Raw genomic sequence first — 23945 nt, forward strand, 5'->3', positions numbered from 1 at the left:
AATCTTCTCTTTCCTCTACTACTAAAACTCTGTTTTCTAAATAATAATAAGACAAAGCTTTTTTGATATTCACATCTTGTTTGTGTATCTAATGTTGTCTAAAGATTCTTCTGCATGACTGTGCTTGTATACACAAAAATTGACATCTAAAATGGTGGCAAAACACTGCAAACAGCCCATATAAACACAGCCCACAGCACTTAAGGTAAATCCCTCAGAAGATAATCCCTTTATAATATAGAGCATAAAGAAAAAAATCTCAATATCTAAAGGAAATGCCCTCTAGATCAGCTTCCTTAAGGATCAAAGATCAGATCCTCAGGCAGCATTAAATCTTGTTCTGTAACAAAGAGGTTTTACAGGACCTTTTAAGAAAGTATAGAAACCAATCTCACAAACTTATTGTACCTTTTCAGTATTAGCATAGTTAATCTCTGACAAACTTGCATCTATAATGATTGCAGTTTGCATAAAGCAAAAATTTCAAAGTTACTTACTCTGGTATGTCAAGGCAGATAGTTAGTAATATTGTGTTGGGAGTATTTTAACTTCCTTGCTTATTATTGCATAAAAATTGCTACTGAAATGGCTTTTCAAACTATGTTTATTAATTTCTATCCTTTAAAGAAAAGCCAGTAGCAAGGAGAATGCAGAGATTATGTACAAAATCACAATAATTTACAGTCATTTAAATTCAGTTATTTCAAATCCAGGAAAAGAAAAATGCTGGCTATTTCCCATATGTATAACAGTGTAACTGCAATTATTTATTTAGAGAATCAATGAGAGGAAGTCATCCAGGAATAAAGACCATCTCTGGATTCTTAACTGCTATGGCTTTTCTAAAAGCTGACAAAAAATAACTCAGTTCTTCCAACAATGCAAACATTTCCAACAGCAATAAAAAAAAAGGCAGCAAGATGAGCATTTTTGGGAATAATCTTTAAACTTGAAAGAAATCATGTAATGACTTCAGAAGGTGAGGAGCAATCCAACAATGTCTATAAATAGTGAACAGCAGTAGGAAAGGGTCAAAATCTCACATAATCTTACATATCCACATCTGCTCTAGTTGTCAGGACTTCTTTTATCATCACTGGGGAGAAAGACAAATCTAGGGTAGAGTCCTTCTGACTTAGGTCCCTCATTTAGTCCAAGGAGAGAAACTAAATGCTAAAAGAAACAGCTGCTTCTCCCATGGAGAAGAATCCAATCCATACAGTATGACAAAAGGTGGCAGGGAAAAGAGAATCAATACAGAGTCACCTCCTGTTCAGCTAAGGAAAATACTGCCAAATACATTAAAAATGTGTATTGTTTCAGTCTAATGACCTTTGAAACCAACCTGAGTGCAGGGCCACACAAGTTCAAACGTGTGACGTGCTCCTGGACATGTGTCTTGTTTCTCTCTCTTAAAAAACCCTACCTACCCACCCACCACATATTTTTTATATATATATATAAATAATATGTTTTATATATATGTTTATATATAATATATATATAACATATATTTTAAAATATTGTAAATAAATAACATTTGAATAAATTTAACAATATTTAAAACATTTAAAAATCTGTATTGGGAACATTTTTAGAGGTTAAAATATTTTGTAGCTTCATTATGGTACCTTATTATTTCCAATACATTTTAAAGTCACGGGCAATGTTTATTAAAGTTGATGTTAAATGTCATCCTCTTGAGCCAGATGTGTCAAGGCACCAGACTCACTACTGTGCCACACAATCTCATTTAATGCAGTTTCCACATTTTTATCTAAAGAATATGTTTAAAGAAATGAGTCTTGAAATTAGACAAGGCAGTGCTGTTACAACTTGTTATTTAGAATTAGGGTAAGTTTACTCTACTTCCCACACAGACAATTTGGAATTGAAAAGAGCTGTACAACAAAACATGAACAGCTTTTTCTGCTACTGAGGATTTGAGATTTTGAGATCCTGATACATAATGGAAGCAAAGCATAACCACATTACACATATTTAATATGTTCCAAGAACAACAAGAAAAAGCTATTATCTGTGTGCCATTCTTTGGTCTGCATCAGTCTCCCACTGAAATAAATGGGTCACTGAAAGAAAGTCCTGTGGAGTAATTTTTAAAGGAAGCCTGCAATTTCAAGACAATTGAAAATCAAAACAAAACCTGGTTCAAATTTTTACATTTTACCTTTGTCAAAATTAAATAACCATAGCTGAGTTCATAAAGAAAACAAGACATAGGCCCTCATACATGGACTCTCTAAAGTTCCTGCTTAGAAAAGTTCCCTACTATTGTGATTTCAAAGGTACATCCTTCAGCAAAATTGGAATGTGAGCCTACCATCCTTTCCTGGTTCACATCTCCATGCTTTCCCCTTGCACAAGCTGTCACCAGCAGAAATACAGCTCAGGCATGTCTACAGTGCCCAGTGTTGACAAACACAAGCTCATTTTGCCTGTACATTCACTGGCTTTAAACCAGCTGCATTAGCTCAGTAGCTTGTGCACAGCTTATCGGCTCAAGCCCAGTGCTGTGGGAGCCAGGCATGGCTGCAGGCCAAGGAGCTTGGAGCACAGGCAAAGAGTGTGGATCTGTCTAAAGCACTCTCACCATGGCAGATGGATGGAGCTGCACACAAAGAAAACAGATTGCATTTGCTCCATTTATAGCATGCGCTTGTCATCCAGAAGACAAGATATACTGAGGTCATCATTAAAAAGAAGATGGTTGCCTACCACTGCCACACAATAAAATACAACAGCTCTTTCCTATGTATTAAAATCTCAGACTACTGAAAGATGCCATCATGTTGCAAATATTGGCCATAAATGTTTTTTACAGCTAACTGTTGCGTATTTGTATTTCAGTAAATGCTAAGTTTATCATTCTCTTTGTGAAGTTGAGCCTTCACAGGTTCCTTCTTAAACCCTGTGTCTTGAATTGGCATTTTCTAGATACCATTCTAGATTACAGGAATCTAATCTTTTAAAACATCAATGTATTTTTATTGACAAGCTGCACATTCCCACTCCCAGGCTCTTCAAAGAGTCTGTTTACTAAAATTCAGACAACATCAGGGCTCAGTGGTGTGCTCCAACAGATGACACTCTTGGCTGTCAAAGGACTGCTGTGGAGGTCACCTCTGTCAGAGGCTGGAGTCAGTCTCTGATGCTGAACACTGCAGTGAAATATCCTATCCAGCCCCAACCATCTTACTTGTTCCCTCACTAAGCCTGCAGGGAAAATTGCAGCTTTCCTCAGTGCCCATGTCTGAAGAGTCTAGCCTGCTCAGCTGCTGTAAAAAAGCAGAAGTGGGAGCAAGATTTTACTCCCACATCCTGCAATTGCATTGATTATATGCTGCTTTGTCCCTCAGCTGTGCTGGCTTTATATACCACTGGAAGGTTCACAGAAAGGATTCTAAAAACAGCATAGACATTTTTCAGTTGAATACATTGCTACAACTTACTAACCTTGTTTTGATATTTTTGTTGCAATAACTTGCAATTATACACACGATTCTTCTAAATAGATTTTATTAGCCGTACATCAAATTTGACTTGATGCCTTTCTTGAAGTGCATTCTCCCCTCTCCCTCACCTCCCCACTCCCACCTCCAAGTTCTGAATTACAATATTGTAATTTGCACTTTCTGGAATTTGACTATGCTGTCACTGTAATTTAGATGTCTGACCTGTCAATGTCATTCCTGAACTGAGCAGGACTGTGAATAACACTGTAGCACAATATATTAACTATGCATAATACCTCCTTGACCCCACATTTCATTGAAAACACTTAAAAAGAAAAAGAAAAAAATATTAGAAGTCAATGGGTGACTTACTTTTGCATTCAGAGGGCACACAGACAATGCACTCCTAAAAAGCTGTTCTTCTGACCTCCACTGACTGCTGCGGAGTGCACAGCGCATAACATTTATCAACAAGATTCCAAGTACTGCCACAGCAAGAATTTTCTTAAGGAAAGAGAGGCAAGTTAAGAAACGAATCATGCAATTGAACTGCTTCATCATCAACAACTTTAGTGATTATTTTCATGGTACCTTTTTCTTGGCTTGCTTACTCAAGAGACTAAATCCGTATGTAAAGAGAATACAATATCCAATACTGGGGAGGTAGATGACTCTCTCTGCAACAACAAATCCTACTCGGAAGAAGAGATTACTTGCAGGAAGAAAAGGGATAATAAGAAATCCAAGTCCCAGTGTAAGAATTCTGCAAACAAGAAACATTCTCAGATTAACTACAAATTTTAACTAAAGTACCTTTTCCACTTAACATATAAACTTTATTTAGACACTGTAGAAGGATGTACATATAGGACAGGGAAGCACTTTAAAAATCATTGCTATAACTTCCAGAAAAGCAATATTCATGCTTCCAGGCCACAAAATAGCCCCATTACATATTAATTATATAACTCCTATTTAAAATACAGGAAAAGTAATGGTCAAAGCTATCTGTCTATTTTTGAACCTAGTAAGACAGTAATGGGAGCAAAAACATAAGTCACTGTTAAAGAAGAAACTTAGGTGCACATTCAACCAAGAGGGTGGTTTTTCTCCTAACAAACACATCAATAATAAAATCCATTGTGGTTAACCACTTGAAAGTTAGTAATCTACTCTCTTTCTACAGACAGAAGAGACCCACAGCTTTTGAGAGCAGCTTGTCTTCCTTTTTTTAGGCACCAATGTTAGCATCCTCAGCAGGTAGCACTTTATGGACTATACAGAGCTCAGACAAAAGAGTCTAGGTACCTCACTTTTACAGAGCTGACCTAAGGGAACAAGAACCTCAGGTCCATGTCAGGTGTTTCTTACAAAGGCCACGGGCACAGTAATTTTCTATTCTAATTTATTACAAATGAGTCTCTACACTGTAAAGTAGATGCATCCTACCTTTTCTCATCCCCACTAGTCCTAGGCCTTCACTATATATTTTAACTTCACTTTTTACTAAAAACCTATTTAGCAATAAAAGCTTAGTGAGTGCATTTTTACTAGAAAGTAGGACATCACTAGCAGCAAGAGTTCCACCCCCTCTCTGAAATGATTTATCTATGCAAATAAGTATGAGAACAGCAGAAAGGCAGGCAGGTACACTGTTAATGTTTGAAGGGATGAGAAGGAAGAAAAGAATAAGATTTTGCACTCTGAACAAACACACAAGTCTGAATTACCTATGTTGTTGATAAAACAAAGACTGTGGAAAATGTGGAAGCATTTGGGAAGCCTGGCTACCCAAGACACGGAGAAGACTGAGGTATTCAATGACTTTTTTGTCTCAGACTTCACCAGCAAGTGCTCTGACCACACAGCTCAAGTCACATAAGGCAAAGGCAGAGATTGGCAGAATGAAGAACTGCCTGCTGTAGGAAAAGGTCAGGCTCAAGAACATCTAAGGTTAATAACTCCGTGGGATGTGGTAAGGTACACTTGCAGATCCCAAGGGAACTGATGGGTGAAGTTGCTAAGATAGTGCTGAGCTCCTACCCATCGTACTTGAGAAATCATGAGTCTGCTGAAGTTCCTACTGACTAGACAAGGGGAGATGCTCATGTTTTAAACAGGGGAAAAGGCAGACTCAGGAAACTAGGTCAGTAGGTCACCTCTGTGCCTGGCAAGATCATGGAGCAGATCCTCCTGGAAAATATGCTAAGGCACCTGGAAAATAAGGAGATGATTGGTGAAAGCCAATCTGGCTTCACACTAAGGGAAAAATGTGCCTGACAAATTTTATAGCCTTCTATAACAGAGTTACAGCATTGCTGGGTCAAGTGATATCATCTACCTGGACTTGTGCAAAGCATTTGACACTGTCCAGCATGACATCCTCATCTCTAAACTGAAGACATGGATTCGACAGCTGGACCTCTTGGTGGCTAAGGAAGTGGCCGGATGGTTGCATGCAAAGAGCTGCAGTCAATGGCTCAGTGTCCAGTGACAAGTGGTGTTCCTCAAGGGCTGGCATTGGGTCTGGCACTGTTTAACATCTTTGTCAGTGACATGGATGGTGGGACTGAGTGCACCCTCAGCAGGTTTGCCCACGACACCCAGCTGTGCAGTGGAGGGAAGGGATGCCATCCAGGGGGACCTGGTTGGTATAGGTGGGCTGATGCAAACCTCATGAAACCCAAGTGCAAGTCTGGTACTTGGGTCAGGGCAATCCCATGAACAAAGATGGGCTGGACAGAAAATGGCATGAGAGCAGCCCTGAGAAGGACTTGGGGGTGTTCAGTGATGAGAAGCTGAACATGACCCAGCAACATGCACTTGCAGTGCAGAAAGCCAACCATATCCTGGCTTGCATCAAAGAGCATGGCCAGCAGGGCCAGGGAGGTGGTCCTGCCCCTCCTACTCTGCTCTGGTGAAATCGCAGCTTGGAGTGCTGCCTCCAGGTCTGGGGCCCCCAGGATAAAGAGGACCTGTTGGAGTGAGTCCAGAGGTGGGCCATGAAGATGAGGAGAGGGCTGCAGCACATCTCGTATGAAGACAGGCTGAGAGAGGTAGAGTTGTGTAACCTGGAGAAGAGAAGCCTCCAGAGAAACCTTCTAGCAACCTTCCAGTACCTAAAGAGGGCAAAAGAAAGCTGGAGATGGGCTTCTCAAAAGGACACATAGTGATAGTGCCCCATTCCTGGAAGTGTTCAAGGTCTTTAGAAACCTGATCTTATGAAAGGTGTCCCTGCCTGTGGCAGGGGGGCTGGAACTACCCGACCTTTAAGGTCTCTTCCAACTCAAACCATTCTATGACTGAGCAGTTGAAAAATTTTAAGGAACTGAGAAATTAAGTCTACATAAAATCCATGGTAACAGAACCTACAAAGTTAAACAGAAGTCCTTAGTGAGAAAGAACGGTTTACAACAATTTTTTTAGTTCCTTTGGGTGAGCTACAAGCTGTTTTCTGAGTACATACTATGGGTCAAGCATTTTACTTTTTAACTGTATGACCATGGCTTTCAAAGCACATCTCCTCTCTTCCATTATTAGGAGGAAATTAAAGGAAATGATGACTTGTAAGAAGTATGGGCAACAACAAACAATTTCCTACTGCGTTTTGAGCACATATTACTTTTTACCACCTACAGTGTTAAGGATCTCAAAACACCATTTCAGGAAGAAAATAAAGCAGCCATCCATGCCTCCTCCTCCAACTCTGTTTCCTACTAGTTGGTGTACAGTGATGGACCCAAATTGGGATAAAACTGTAATGACAGCTATAAATATTTATTTGAACTGCATTTGCTAGACACCGGTTCCGCTGAATTGTTAAAATTATCAGTAGTGGATTTAACAAAATAATACTGTACTCAAGTTGGCCAGGCATTTAAAATTCATCACTGTCTCTTACCTTCTCTTATGGCTGTCTTCTGAGCACAGAGCTTGGCATATCAGACCAATTAGGCAGAACCAAAGTGCTGCTAGTGCAATTATCCTCCAGTCGCTGACGGATTTAATGAGGGGTATGCAGCCCATTGACCAATCAAAACACAGCCACCAGGGACACAACAGCAACCATGCATTCAGTGAATAGTAGTAATTATAGTTTATAGCCTGTCAGTCAAAGAGAAAACAAACATTTATTTGAAAGGAAACTTGGGGGGGGGGGCGAAGAAGGGGGCAACTTTAGTCCATCTCTCTTCCCTCACTCCCCTTGTAACACAATAAAGAGGCCATGAATACTGTTAGACTACAACTATTTACATATCCATTACAATTACAGCCGTGAAGGTAATTTTTAATTTTCTTTTAAACATAGCTAGGTGGCTCTCTAGTTCAGAGCAGGGAAATGCAATTCTGTGCTGTCCAACCAATGTTCATACATAAAAAGAACAATCTCGTACAACAGGAGAAAACATCAAAAAACATCATCCATCGTTAATTCTCCATCTCCAGAAAGATCCTTAATGCCACCAGAGGTGTATAGGCAATACTCCAAATACACCAGACTAGAATCTTGTGCTATTTCCTTTAGTTGTGAAAGATGAAAAGTCAAGCACAGTATGTGGAAAAGGGATAAAAATCAGCAAAAGCTAATTTCTTGCATGCATGGGAAAAATATGGAGTAAATGGAAAAGTACTGCAATGTGCATGCTAAATTGAATGCAAAGAATACACACGGTATACTATTTAAAAAAAATTGCAGAGAATCATCACAGCAGCACAAGTGAAGGTGACTTATCACACATATCTTGAAATGTTCACTTTATTGTTTCTTAGAAGCACAGAAAACAATGTTATCACAAAAGACAAAGGTTCTGAGCTGGCCAGAAAAAAGCAACTTTGTAACTTACTCTTACAAACAGACTGTCAGCGAATGAAGCTGGGTTGTCTACTTCAGTGAAAGCTGGTGGCCCTGTGCCCATAATCCGCCAGCGGATATAAAGTATTCCAGCCCCTCCACACATCAACAGAGTTATCCTGAAAAGCAGCCCCTTCCTTAAGAGCCCAGCATTCTACAGGAAAGAAAGAAAAAAACCCCACCTCAAAGAAACAGTATTTGTTCTCTTACCCAACACATTCGCATCCTTTTCACCTCTATCTCAGAAAGAAAAATCTATTCCTGTGTATTTTTGCTATTAGAGCTGACATTTTAATGGGAAAGTATTACTTGCAAATATTTTAATTTCCTTCTCCATCAGTAAACAAAACTTTTTACTTCGAGAAGACTCTCTTCTACAAATCCTCTGTAATTCTATAGCTGATATAGTTTGACATGGAATTCTGACAGGGAATTTGAGCAGAATACCAGCCTTTAGTATACAGCATATTAAATTAATTTATATTTTCTTTCTAAAATGGACGATGAGTACTTTGGGGACTTTGTTTTAAATAGCTATTTTCAGCTGTCTGCTTGTCATGGAAAAACATTTGTCCACTTAGGTATCTTTAGAGGTAAAATTACAGGTATATACGAAGAAAACTGCAGTTAGGAACTGGGAGGAATTAGAAATGGAATTAAAATTTTCACACTTAAAAACTTGATTAAAAAGCTAATGACAGAGAGGCACCCAAATCACTTACTTCAGGGTAAATGACCCAAGATCAGAAAAAGTATAAAATTGTGTTTGATCTATATTAACTCAGTTGGTTTACATCATGCATTTTATAATATACCCTCCAGGTTGTAAAGAAGCCAAGTCACATAAAACAGAGAAATGATGGTGCAGACAGTAAATCTGACAGACTTTTATATCTTTTTCTCCAGAACATATAACACTTTTCTCCAAGCACACATAATTTTCATTAAAAAAAAAAAACAAACAAAATAAAAACCAAACCCAAATCAAAAACCAAAACAGTGTATACTGCAGAGATTCTTCAAGCTTCACCAGTGGAGACTGGACCACCATAGTTGTTTAGGATATCAATATCAGCTATATCTGAAGGTTAAAAAAAAAAAAGGTACACTTCCTGAACAAAGACAGACATCAGTGCACTGGCTGAAGGTACTTATTTTCTAAAGGGATGGAGAAGTTAAATTAAAAAACAATTTTCAGATTGCTTTTTTAGTATTTGTAATTGACAATGGAGTAATGGTAAAATATTTCACTGAATACCTAAGGATAAAGCAGTTTGTAATTTTGAGTTTACATAAGCAAGCCTTTGTGCTCAAATGATTGCTTCTGATCTGGACATCTCAGTAACCAAAGTTACTACAAGGAGGATTCAGGAATGGTTTTCCTATAAAATAGTTTTTGGAGAAAATTGTGCTATGAAAAAGCCCCACATACAGTGAATATTTATAACTGCTTTATAACAGATTAACAACAAAATCTCTTAGCCCAGGGCTTCATTTCATTTAACAGTACATGCAGTCTCTTATAGGCCACATTTCACAATTTCCACAAAATCTCTCAGTAGGCAGAATGTGAAAGTGGAAGAGGTGTTATTGTATCCTCTCTGATTCAGAACTAACTGAAATCTGGCATGAAACTGAAACCTGTCTCTATCAAGAAGAAAAAAAATGTTCTTACTTGAAGAGTTTTTAGAATCTGCCTTTCAACAAAGCAAAACAATCTTAGATAGGCTTCCTTGAAAAGAGCAGAACAGATTTTTGCAGGTAACAGGAGCTAAAATTAATTACTTCTACCAAAAGAATAAGAGGGAAAAGGCACATCTGATGTTTTCTTCACTGAAAGAGAACCATTTAAAAGTTTTTCTTTTAAACAGAAGCAACACACTCTGAGCTCTTTATGGTTAAAGAGTAGCCCTCCAAAAAGGTTTGCCTCTGACATTTCCTAGAATCATAGAATGGTTTGGGCTGGAAGGGATGCCATGGATATCTTTTGCTAGATCAGTTTGCTCAAAGCCCTGTCAAGTCTGGCCCAGAACACTTCCAGGGATAACTTCTCTGGATAACCTGTTCCAGTGCCTCACCACACTCATTGTAAAGAACTTATTACTGCCAAACACTGGAACAGGCTTCCTAGAGAGGTGGTCTCCTGGAGCCTGCTCTTCTCCATTCCAGAAGGCCACTAGACTAGTCAGGCACAATCTGCACGTGGTGAAGCTGGGTTGGCTGCCTCCAGACACCTCCCTGTCATTCATATGTTTTGCCATAACTTCCATGCTCTTACCAGGCACTGATGTGAGGCTGACTGGCAACTTATTCCCGAGGTTCTACTTATTACCTTTTGTTTCTAGCATTTAATTCTGAACTAGCTCTACTGTAGATCCCTACAGCTCTAGATGCTTCCCATGTCATATTCTAGTTGATATTAGTCTCCTGATACAGCAAAACTCCCCAGCATTCCTATTTGCTGCCTGAAACACTCCTGTAGTCCTCACGTAGCCCTTCTTGGTCAAATCTATTATTTCATTTCTAGAGAACCTACTTCCCCTGATTTCCCCTGCAGCTCATTTCACTCCTTGCAAAGGAATTCAAAAGCCCCACAGGACTTCTGCCACTCATAAACATTAGTGAGACTGCTCTGCAGTGAAACCACTGACTGAAGCAAAGTCCAAAGAATATTCTTTTGCCTTGTTGAATGTTGGATGAGAATCTTAGCTGTAGGTCTATTTGGCTGCTATCCATCATTGATCTGAGGCCGATTGTTTCTGTTACTCACTTGCCAGTGCCAATACTAGGTGCCAGACTCTACTTGAGACAATACCAGATAAATTGACTTCAATGAAAGTCACAAAAATCAATCCCTAGCAACTATCAGTGCTTACCTAACTTTTTCTTTTAAACTACAAAGTTACTAGGACCTGTTAACATAATATGTTTTTAATGTACTTTTCTAACTATGTCATTGAGAATCTGAATAAATCTCTCCCTCTCTTTATTCTGATCAAACCATTCCAACTACCACTTCAGGTGTATAGTTAGTGACCCTGGAGAACTTGTTGCATCAAGCAGTCAACTATTCCAGACAACATTTTTAACATATTGTTGAGAAAATTGTGGAAAGGGTTTTACTATTCAAAGCAATTCTAGCAATACCCCATTACTACTCGTGTTGCTGCAAAGACGCCTCACTAGGCTAACAATACCTTTTTTGGTTGGTTGGTTGGTTTGGGTTGTTTTTCCCCTAATTCTAAACAACAACAAAATTACCAGAAGCTAAATCTTTATCTTTTAGGACATAACTGTCTGAATGGCCAGAATGAACAAAATCTGTAAGAATGAACAAAACATCCAAGGACTCACCTCCAATGACTTGTCCTTATACAGTAACTTTCGAATGAGCTCCAAAAGATTTATCTTGTTAATCACCAGTGCATCAAACACTGCATTCAAACCCTAAGGAGCCAAGAGAAAAATAACAGCATAAGATGAAGCAGCTAACCACAAATATTTTCTTTTAAATACATCCTGAATTGACTTACTGTACATCTTAATTCTGATTCCAAACAATTAGAGAGATACATTGGTAGCAATGATGGTAGAATGGTAAATGCAGCACAGGTTAGTAGAATAACATTTTACTGTAATGGGAATTCTCCTGCTACATGGAATAACCCTTCAGGGAATACTATGCACCAGCAAGCTAGATAACATATGCATGGTCACAACAGAATTCTGCTCTCCATCTTCCCCAAATGTTCTGCAGTGTAAATGCTCCAGTCAAAAGGTAAGGCTTCTATCAGTAAGGTGGAGTTTCCTTAAGCCTTCTACTTATTTTTTGTTGTATGGTATCTTTGGACTTCCAGGTTTCAGAAACACTGTTTTTAAAGGGTACAGGCAAAGGCTGAAAAAGATTTAACAGAGGTATCAGGCCTGCTTTTCTTGCAATTACAGCAATAAACACAGTGCAGGCTGCTGGGGAAAAAAAAAAAGAAAAAAAAAGTGTTCTACATGACATCAGCCACTACACATAAAACTAGAACATATTCAGTGCTTTGCAGGGCTACACTTGCACATAACAACCTCTAAGCAGGAAACCAAAATGTATAGATGTGTCCAGAGGTAATTCTACTGAGGTTACTGGCAAAATCAAACCTTAGCATCTTAGCATTTCTGCTTCAAAGTTTCAGCATATCACCATGGTAATACTTGAGTATTTATCTTATATTCTAATAATTTCAGAAATTAACTCACAGTTCTAAAGACTAAATAGGAAAAAAACCCAGTAAAACTAGTTCCAGGTGAAGCAAAGGGCTGGTACAGTGGGAGGCCACAAGTCCTTCACTAACAGTCAAAGGGAAGGGACAGAAGATAGGTTAGAGTGTGGCTTGGCTCCATGTTGAAAGGCCACTTGGCAATTAAAAGGCTTTTGGCTCACTCAGATGGAAATAGGAACCCAGGAATTCTACTGAAAATCACATTCAGCCTCCAAGTAATCTTTTTAATGGGTGATTTAGCCCTTTATCCCTCTGACCTGTGCCCCTTAGCACAACAATAAATATAATCATCCTAGCAGTGCAACAGCAAACAAATAAAATCCCAAATCCAATAATAGCTCTGCACCTGATAGCTCAAATAGTTACTTCATACTGTTAGAATAAATTACTCATTTTAAGACAATCCCTTATGTTTTCCTTACAGATGCCTTTGAAAAACACATGACAACATCTACAAACATCTATCAAAAAAAAAAATGTCCCAAATCAAGACGTTTTCTGTAATTTCTTTTCCCTTTTCTTCTAGCAAGGACAAGAGGGTCATTGCTGCAAAAAATTTTCTGATTCTGTTGCTTATGTATGTCAGCTAAAGCTATAAACTGGATTTATTAATAACGACATATGGCTATATAGAAGGTACAAATCACCAATACAGCATTTCAGGTGGCCAGTTTGGTCACCCAAACCAGCATTGTCTTCACTGAAGTTATAAAAAGCCAGACCACAATAAACATGAACAATAACTACATCTGTTTCCACAGACAGATCATTAAATAAGGGACAAAAGGAAGAGATGCAGTACTAGAAGTGCTAATTAGGCCATAATATAATTATAATAACGGCCATAAACAATGGCCCTAATTGTAATTACACTGTTCACAAAAGCAAGGGAATGGAGCTTTTAAAAATGCTCTCCTCCAGTTATATCTTTGTTCATGAGCCTTGAACTTCTCTTCACAAGAAGTTTGTAGTCCTGCTATGTCAAGAACTTACTTCAAAAACAGGGCAACAAAAGTGAAACTAATGTTGTAAAATCTTTAAGCTTTGCAAAAATACATGCAACCTGCTTACAAAAGTTAAAGTGAAAAACTCAAACAGATTGGCAAAGATACAGTTAAGACAGATTTATGAGAATACTGCGTTTATCAACATTAATTAGTTTTCTGAACAGAATATAGAGGTGTGCATGTCATTAGCTGTGGGGAAGATTAATTTCTGTAGACTTTGCAGCTATACCTGACAGATGTTGAGGTGAAAATTCAGCTAATAAGAGAATTCTTACCAGTATTGTAATTCCTTGTTCTTTGCACAGCATGGCTATTGCACCTAGGACAACACTCACCAGCACCCAGAATACAGAAAATGTATGTCCTTCCTTATCTGTTAAAATAAAGAATGCCATAGCTTTAGGCATTTTATACATTTAAAGGTAAATTAAAATAAGAATTTAAAAAATAAACAGCATTTATTATTGCACTCTTTTCTACCAGTTAAGATCTGGACACACAGACTTAAAAAGCATAGGGCACCTCCTGCAATACGCTGGCATTTGTCCCTTTATTGCAGTCATTTTCTGTTCTTGGAGACATTAGAAATGTTCCTATTTGCTTGATGTTTTAGCCAGATTAATTAGAATGGCAGAAGCTTCACATAATTTTCACAATTTGTCATCTGCAAAGGTTAATTCCCAATATTTAGAGATATTTATCATCCTTAGCTAGAGCTCTGTCATTATTGGACACTCTTTTCGAAGCTACTGTAAGAACAAGAAATTCTTGATAATAGTTACTCATGAAGTGTCACAGACACAAACTGTTTTAACTGCAGCCTACCCCACAAAGGCACAATGAGCTGCTTCTCCAGAGCTGCTGCATTTAGCAAGTGCCTCATGTCATTCTATTATCACTGCAATAGAATGCCATGGGGCTCAGAAATGTCAGCAGCTGAGCAGAAGCAGTTAGTCCTTGCACTCAGGAAGCAGTTTTACAGCAGGGTGAGGAACTCTGGGGTTAAGAGATCAAGAGCCACTAGAGCTTCTACTCAAAGGAAAAGTCTTTAAAGACTGTACCATGTAGCTGATTTTGGGTACTACAAGCAGTCATATCTGAGATGAATATAACAATCAACCCTACTTCAGCCAAGGTGCTATCACACACAGAATACACAGGTACTTCACATAAAAACATATCTGTCACAACCTCTGCTCCATAGGTGCAAGCAGCAGAGGAAAGCACTCTGCTCATTCAGAGGCAGTTTCTTGATTCAAGTAACAGGGGCTCTACAGGCATCACAAGAATCCATCTTTGACTTGGCATGTGCAAAAACAAAGCTGAACTCTGCATTCATTGACTGAATCCCTTTCTTACTTTCCTTGATCTCTAGAGCAGTTCTTCTCTACTGCCAATGCAGGTTCAACCCCCAGTGCTTAAAGAGAACTGCAATAATGGTCTGTGGAAAGGGTAAATGGCAAGATTAAGATATTTCTCCAGAAGCAGAAACCTACACCTAAACTAGTACACTAGGCTTCCTCTATAACTGTCTATGAGAAGAGGACACCTTTAGGGATTAAGTTACCTAATTAAATGCAGCTGAACACCCTTCAGAGATGTAACTCTGCACTGATGATACAGGGAAACCAGTAAACCTCAACCTCAAATGTTGCTGGCGTCAGATACAAATCATAACCATAAATGTGAAAAGGATCTGCTGACACTGGCCTCCTCTCCCATTTTGAACCAGGCTACTTCTTTTGTAACAGAGCTCCAAACTTTTAATACAAATATGTCAAAGAACAGGTTTTGAGGTTATTTCTAACCTAAAAAAACACTTTCTTACCTAAGACTTCTAAAACTTCAACAGAGTGAATACTAAGATGTTTGAGATTCATCGTTGCAGTACATAGAGGGAATTTGATCCTTCTCCCTCCACTCCAAATTATGTCTCCAGAGGTGAGATAAAACTTAAGATTAGAGGTGCAAATGTTATACAGATAAAAGAAAGTCTTCTTTTAGGAATGAAGTCATACACATCTGAATAATGCAAAAACAAAAAAAGAGCCAAGATAATACAAAATACACAATGACTAAAGGGACATTGGAAGTAGAAAAATTAAAATGCAATGGGAAACTCCAGCCCACATCAATTATACAGAAGAACAGCTGAGGGTTGTAACTCATGGAAGAAAGAGCTTCAACATTCCTTCTATGAGTCTGCTAGGACAGAAAGAATTCTGTCTAAATACATCCCTTCAAGGAGCTTTTCAGACTTTGCAGTACAAGACTGTTCAGCCAGCTCTTGAAAACCACTTTTGGTGGTTTTTTTGGTCGTTTGTTTGTTTTGGCATTTTTGCTGTTGTTTTGTTTTTTTTTTTTAATGTAGAAATCAACTAGCACAGAGAATGCAAGGATAGAAGGGAAAGTAATTGACTGTGTTCACAAAATGACCGTCAATCATCCTTAGTAAGTGTAAAAAGGAAAATAGTGAAGACAGCCAATGCACATTTACTGTGTTTAAGGAAGTACACTTTCTTCCATTGAGAGGTTTCTTCTTCTCAGAATCAAATTCTAGTGGGAAGGAGTCAGGATAACGAAGCACTTCTCAGAGAAGCAGCATTCAGTACACAAATACAAATTATCTTAACACAAAAGATAGTAGGAAATATATATAGTAAGAGACCAGCTGGCAATTCAGAAATGCTTTGATGATTCAAAATATAAGAGTAATAGTAAAAAGGGAACTCGGTCAAATCATCAAGGACAAATGTAAAAGCAGCACATTCATACAGAAAATCTAACACAGAAAGGTCACATTGCAAAATAGAAAAGGTAATGTATGTAAAGAACAAATCCCCACAATTCCACAGATATATTAGTAAGAAGAGTAGTGAGGAAGGAGTTATTCCAATATTCATTGAGAAATAAAATGGACAACGCCAAGAAAACAGAAGTATTCTGTGCCCTTTTCCTTCATTTTTGCCCAAAAAAGTCAGTTGCAATGAGATGGAAAGTACAGCATCAGCAGAAAGGGAGGAAGGACAAAAGCAAAAGTAGTGAACTACAGGACAGAATTCATAGAGAAGTTAATCTGTTTTAAATTATGATTGGTTACAGTAACTCAATAGGTCCTATACAACCCAGAGTAACCTCAACTGTTACCTCAGAAATCATGAAAAATACATGAGAATCCAGGAATCTCAAATAAAATAAAACAATGTCTACATTTCTACTTTTGAACAAAAATACAAAAGGATAGACTACAGATACAAAGCTAAGCTGACTGGTCAAAATTACAAAAAAATCACTACACCTAGACAAAATGTTTTCTAGGTGACACTCTCAAACATAAAAGAATATGATTAATTGCTTGCCAAATATTTTAGTCATTTATACAGAACTAAGTATACAGAACTAAGCATAACTTTTGACTTGGACAGAAAAAAAGTCTTCCTGATAAAAGGAAATCTGTAAACATCCTATGCCTTGACTTTGCAAAGGCTTGAGAATAACACTGGAAGCAGTGTGAAATGTGTCACAAAAAATAAGGGCTGCATGAAGTTGTTATAGAATGGGTATAAATTTCAGCTGGAAAACTACAGTAAGATACCAGCTTGCTGTGAAAAAAAGTAAAGATAACATTCTGTACTGGATTCTTCCTTTTCCTTACTCCATTTGGATGTTGGAATAAGAAATATGCTTATTAAGACCAGAAGTGCTGCCAGGCTGCAGTGGCCAGGAATCATACACAGGAGAAGTCAGAATTCCATTGACAAACTGGAAAAAACACAGAATCATATAATAGCTTGGTTTTGAAGGGACCTTATGGGTCATCTGATTCCAAGCCCCTGCCATGGGCAGAGACACCTTCCAGGTGTCCAGACCAGGTTGCTCAGTGTGCCATCCAATCTGGCCTGGAGAAATGGTCTAGACAAAGAAAAGAAAACTGAGGCCATTCAATAGGCACACCTCAAAGTTGTGCATAAACAAGTCTGTCTTTGTGGGAACATGCCAAGTCTTAGATGCAAGAAATATCTCAGCTTGCCCAGCAAAGTCAAGCTAAGCATGGACTTGCAAAGATGATAAAAACACACCGCGAAAGAGGAATAATGAAGGTCCTAAATACTGAGCATCAAGGACCTGGACTTCAATAAAGCCTTTGACACAGTCTCCCATAAGATCCTCACAGAGAAGCTGTTGCGGAACAGGCTGGATGTGCAGACAGTGAGGCGGAATGAAAGCTATCTGAATGGCTTGTCCAGAGGGTGGTGGTCAGTGGATCAAAGTCTAATCGAAGGCCAATGTACTCAGGGGTCAATCCTGGGTCCAGCATCTTCATTAATGACTTAGATCATGGGGCAGAGGGCACCCTCAGCACATTTGCTGAGGACACCAAGCTGGGAGGAGTGGCCGATACACCAGAGGGCTGTGCTGCCATACAGAAGGACCTTGTCAGACTGGAGAAATGGCCTGGCAGGAACCTCATATGGTTTAATGAGGGGAACTGCAAAATCCTGCAGTAAAGCCTCCAGGACAATTGGCTCTAGGTGACCCTGTGTGGCCACATCAGATCAGGTGACCTCAAGACCCCTCCAACTTCAAACACTCTGTGATTCTGTAAACAAGATCTCCTGAAAAGCACAGTTTCTGTTCCTTTGTTTTCTTTTGCAGGCTAAAAAAATCAACAGTTATTCACAGAATTGTAATATTATCAAAATTCATCAGTGATTAAACTTCAAAGAGAAAGAATTTTAATTAAGAAACATTCTATTTCATGCTTGTTCCTGGGTCACTATGCACAACACCCCTTCATCCCCACCACCCCCTGTCTCAACTACAGAAATCTCAGTAAACTCGGCTGCAAAATAGATACAAAAGACCATCATTCAGCAATGCCTTCAATTTTATATATTTTTTTTTAACAGAGAGTTAAAATGTAAAGCACTGCGTAAGTGCTTATTATGAGATATACACATGCCAACAGAAGTAATCAGTCTAACAAAGCATATTCCCCTAATATGGCGCTGCTTCCCACCAGAAAAATCTTGTGTCAGAAAACGAAACTGATCTCTCACTGGCACCTGTGCCTGGTTGAAACTGGTACACCATATTGTGAGTGGGCAGTTTGCCACTCTAACAGATGGACAAAATTGTTAGCATGCCAAAGAAATAGAGTACTTGCTTATTTTTCTTTTAAGCTGGAAAAAATATAGTGTTTCTACACAAACCCAAAAAGCGTTGCTCAGATGGTCCCTCTTTAGGAGTACATGAAGTCTGGAAGTTGAGAGGATTCAATAAAATACCTATGTAAACCATAAACAAGCCATGAGAGCTCCTCCATTTAGACTGCTAGACTTGAGTATAAGCATTTCTAGGGCAGGGATGCATACACAAAGTGTTTTATAGTGTAGAATTGACTGATCCTAAATTTAAAAGCAACACATTGACAGTGGACTTAAATACTAATCCTATTTCAAGAGACCTTATTTTCTGGTGTCCTAAATCCACAGGGCAATGAAAACAAACTCCTTAGAAGTGAAGCATATGAAGAAAATGCTACATTTAAGCTACCAAGCTTAGTTTTATTGTAAAGCCAAACGAACAATATCCAAAGCAATTACTATCAATTCAGACACTTAGGCATTCAGCATTTCCTTCTTCCAACCCAGCTGAGCAACTTAAGAGTCAGGCAGGTGACAGCTTGGAGCAGTTTATGGAGTCACCATCTTCAGGTGAAACACAGCAACTGATTCTGTGAAAGCGCCTACTCCTCTGAAGGTTGAAGCAAAGTAAGTTATGTTGAGCTCCTGCAGGAAGTTTTAATTTTTAAATGAAATGGCTCACAAACACTCCTATATTCCATTAATGTGCCTTGTCTGTGGGGATGGTATCTTCCAACTAAACTGCTACAAATATTCTTCTAATCAAGCTCTAAGAGTTCCCTGCTCATGAATTGCTAAGCAAAGGGGGAAGAATTATCTAGTCTTAAAAGATCACATAAGAATCCACTGTTAGAATTAAATTAAGCCCAAGATCTCCTTGTGTATCTCCACATGTACATACTACTGCAGTTCAGCTCAGTGTTTCACTTAATAATGATATTGCAGTAGGAAATGCCACTCCTAAACATATCCAGCCATCTCAAACTCATTACCTAGAGGCCACACTGAAGGAAGCATCTATCCCCTGAATGACAACATCTTGGAGAAGTATAAGTCAGCATTAATTCTACCACAAAAAAGGTCATTGTGTTTCCTCAGCCAACTAAAATCATAAAATTGTTAGGTTTTTCACTTACAACTGTTCCCTCCCAATGTGTTCAAATATGAACAGTAGGGCACACAGTTGAAAAATCAGGGCTCACAAGTTTAACCATAGTAAATACCTCTTGAACAATTGCACAATAGCTAACAAATTCCCCATATCTTAGCAATGATCTCTTTCACACAGGAGACTTAAATGTTTCCAATCGGTAGGAAAACTTCCATAATATAAACCTCCAATATTCACAAAACTCATCACTACTTTGCATGCTTTATTAAATTAGTAGATGATTGATTGACATCTACACAGAATAAAACAAAACAGAAACACACAACCAGAACAAAGTAATTTTTAGATGTCACAGCATATGAGCAAAGAGCTGATCCCATATTTAATATCTGCACCAATATTATTCACGTGGACCAAGTCATGAACTCCTCATTTTAGCTCATTCAGAGATTGCCAATGCAGATGGCAAATACATGCAACTGGATCACTGTCAAAACTGAAGACAAAGGCAGGCAAAAAATGAACACTACAGCAGTTTTAAATTGCCTTATGAATTCCCAGAGAAGCTGCATTAAAATTCAACAAAGTTAATAACCCACAATTCCCTTCAGAACATACCTAAACAGTTGTCAGCTCTTGCTGTCTCCAAAGCCTATGCAGTGGATTTGTCCCCACAGTTGTGTTTAAAACAGCAGGACAGAATGAGAACAACAGATTAGTTCCTTGCAATTATAAATGTTATCCTTTCAAAGATGCTAACTTCAAAAATGGTATACTGGGAAAAAGTAACAGAATTGTAGAACTTCAGTAAGACATAATTATAGCCCACATAATTAAATGCCTATACTTAAAAAAAAAAAAAGCTTCAGATTCTGGCTAAAAGAAACTGTCTACCCAAAAATCCACTGAAACCACAAATAAATCAGGTAAACAAGCTGCAGTATATATTGAGCTTTACAAAAACCATTATTTTCCTTTGGAAATTTTCCAGCCTGACACTGATATTTTTCTGATCTCCTGACTGTTTTCACTATTACATATACTTTCCCCATAGTACTTCCAAATCCTCCTCAGACATTTCATGAGTTCCTACTCCCACGCAGAAAAAAAATGATAAATCTTTATATTCATTTTCTCAAGTGAAAAGAAGCACTAACCTGTCTCCCACATACAATTTTGACCCCTTTTCTTGAAAGAATGACAATTCATTAACTGTGTCTAAACTATTGAAACATATACAGATTTTTTCAATTGAGTCATACACAAATTTCACATTGCCTTGCTGTAGGAATAGTCAGGTTCTTTATTAAAAACTTGGATAATCTGTCTGCTAATAGCATTGGGATGCTGCTGGCAGCCAAACAATATATGTTACTGACCCAACCATATCAGCAGCATCACATCAGGCTTTTCAATGTTTGTTTTACTCAGATGCTCACTTAAAGTTCATGAAACAAAAACAAACTGGCATCAAACATGTTTTGGTAACCATATTCAAAAGACAATACAAATACAGTCTACAAATCTTGATGGTCTTAAGAGTTGTACCCTCTTTTAAGTGCTCCAAAAGAGTCACACTACAAATGTGTCTATCCATAACAATTAAACAACAAAAAAGAAATCAACCTTGGATAATTCTTCTCCCACTCTCTGTAAAAAATTTGGTGAGCTAAGCTCTATATAAATGTGACAGCCAAATCCAGGAACAAAGACACACACAGCTGACTTACAGTTTAGGGCCATGCTTGCCTTTAATATACAAAAAGCCCAGCAGGACAAAAGGAAAAAGGATGCTGGTACAATCCACTTTTGTGTAGGATCACCATAAAGCATCTCTATTTGATTAGGAACATAAACCTGATACCTGAGGGGTTTTTTTGGCTAAATGTTTGGTTGTTTTGCTAAAAACCCCTGAGGGGTTTTTGGTTATTTTTTCCCTCTCTTTCTCACAAACAAAGACTATTTCACAAAGATAAATTATCTTCTTGGCCTGACCTAGAAAATGATGTAATAGCGGCTCTTAACTTGCTCTAGAACTAGCAACATGCATTGGCAATATCACAGACATTCTGGATCTTGAGGATTTGACATCAGAAGGACAACATTCTAAAGGAAGAAAAAGTACTTTTGCTTTGCTGCTTAGGAGACATTGTCTAAGTCTGCTTTTTAAATTATATGTGCATATTTTTAAAATGCATGTTCTTATATTCACAGTGAGACTAGCTTCCATTTGGGATTGATTCCCTCAATCTCTGCAGAATCAAACTCAGCCAAAGTCAGATAAAAGTTTTTTACTCCTTATTTAACCTATTATTTGACAGTACCTAGAAGAACTGTTCACAAAAGAAGGAAAGTCATACCAAGGGTAAAACCTTTTATTTACTTTGCAAACCCACTGAAGAGTCATATTCTACCACAGCCACTTCCTCATATTTGGTTACCTTTTCCTAAAACCTTTCATACAAAGAATCACAGGAACAGCTCAGTTTGGAAGGGGCCTCCAGAGATCACCAGGTCCAATCTTTGCAGGAAAGGGAGCCTAAAAACCCTGCCCAAATGCATCTTGAGAACCTCCAGTCAAGGGGACTCTGCCACATCTCTGGGGAGACTGCTGCAGTGATTGATTGTTCTTGCTGTAAAAAAATTCTTCCTTACATCAGGGTGAAACTATTCCCAGTGCAACTGCATCCATTGCCCTTTGTCTTTGTTGTGTAGCTCGTGAAAAAAAGAGCCTCCCTTCTCTTTGTATATGCCATTTCCAACACAGACACACTCCTTTCCTACACAAGCACTCATGTTCAAACAGCTGCAGGCTGGACAAACATCCCCCCTCCACAAAAGAAAAAAATAAATATAATAACATCAGCAAGAAAAACTGCTTGTGGTCTTTGGTGGTGTTCAGCTAGATGGACACAACGGTGAACAGGACTGCTGTTTGGAGGGACTATGACAAGCTGGAATGATGGGCCTCATGAAAATCAAACACAACACCATGCAACAATTAATTAAAGCCTGGGCAGCAGCTCTGCAGAAAAAGGTCTGGAATGCCTGGGTGATAACCTCCTGGCTGATGAGTCAGTAGTGTGCCTTTGCAGCAATCAAGGGGAAACACTCAAATATGTATCCTGGATACAAATTCTTGTGTACAGAGGAAGTCTGAACTTCTTCAAGAAGTTGCTGAGGGAAAAGCAGGCAGGGAAGGTGACAGTAAACATTGGAAAGTGACCTAAAAGACAATGCTGGCAGACTGTAATTCTCCTTGGCAAAACTGCTTAAAAGACATCTGCTCCCCTATTATCATGTAATGAGCAATAAAAATCAATAAGGGCTGCTTAGTATCTTGTCTTTGCAACATTTTCCTTCTTCTCTATCAATGACACAAATTTCAGTCCAAGAATATTATTACGTTAACACTGATTTCTAAAAGCTATTACACTGGCCTTCACAAGTTGAAGAATATGCTTAACCAGAATATGCATCGTTAATCATTCCCAAGATGTTCTCTACAGCAAAATAATTAGAGGGTCCTATATAATTGTCTCCAATGGTCATCCTAAGAATTTGGCTCTTGAGTTTTTCAAGCAAAGATTATTATCCTTGCCATATAACCCTCCCTGTCTACCAGAGACATTGGAAAACAGATAAGGCAGTATTTTGATTGGTCTATCTTACACTACCACTAACAGAAGAAACATCATAAGCACAATCATATCCAATAAAACAGGTGACAAAAGAATAAACAAGCAAGAACCCAAGGCCAATTTTCATCATGAAATCATTAGCTCCGTTGAAAGAAATTAATCCTACTCAAAGGGAAGAAAAATATATCCCAAGTAAACAGGAATCATCCTAAGTAACATCCGAAATGGGAAGACAAACTTATTAAATTAGCAATAGAAATATGTACAATAGTTCCATAGAATCTAAACTGCACCAGCAGGAGCTGTTCACAGCATCTCACAGTTCACTGTGGACTAAGTCACTCCCCTCAGCCCACACTGAGGTCTGTGATGCCATAACCATGCTGTTAAGCCAGATCACAAAGTCAGCTCAGGTGCCTCTAAAATACCCTGCCAGCTCTGGTTAA

General features: G+C 38.4%; 1 protein-coding gene across 1 annotated transcript in view; it reads right to left on the minus strand.

Moving 5' to 3' along the window:
* The window catches only part of TMTC4 (transmembrane O-mannosyltransferase targeting cadherins 4), a 49496-nt gene that overhangs the window by 13656 nt on the left and 11895 nt on the right, over positions 1-23945 (minus strand). Inside the window, exons 5-10 of the mRNA XM_005424124.2 lie at positions 13876-13973; positions 11680-11772; positions 8318-8479; positions 7375-7577; positions 4065-4236; positions 3846-3977 (exon numbers count right to left, since the gene is read on the minus strand). Coding sequence (XP_005424181.1) covers positions 3846-3977; positions 4065-4236; positions 7375-7577; positions 8318-8479; positions 11680-11772; positions 13876-13973 — 860 coding nt within the window. The remainder of the gene's footprint in view (positions 1-3845; positions 3978-4064; positions 4237-7374; positions 7578-8317; positions 8480-11679; positions 11773-13875; positions 13974-23945) is intronic.

The sequence above is a fragment of the Geospiza fortis genome, unplaced genomic scaffold (assembly GCF_000277835.1).
Source record: "Geospiza fortis unplaced genomic scaffold, GeoFor_1.0 scaffold84, whole genome shotgun sequence".
NCBI lineage: Eukaryota > Metazoa > Chordata > Aves > Passeriformes > Thraupidae > Geospiza > Geospiza fortis.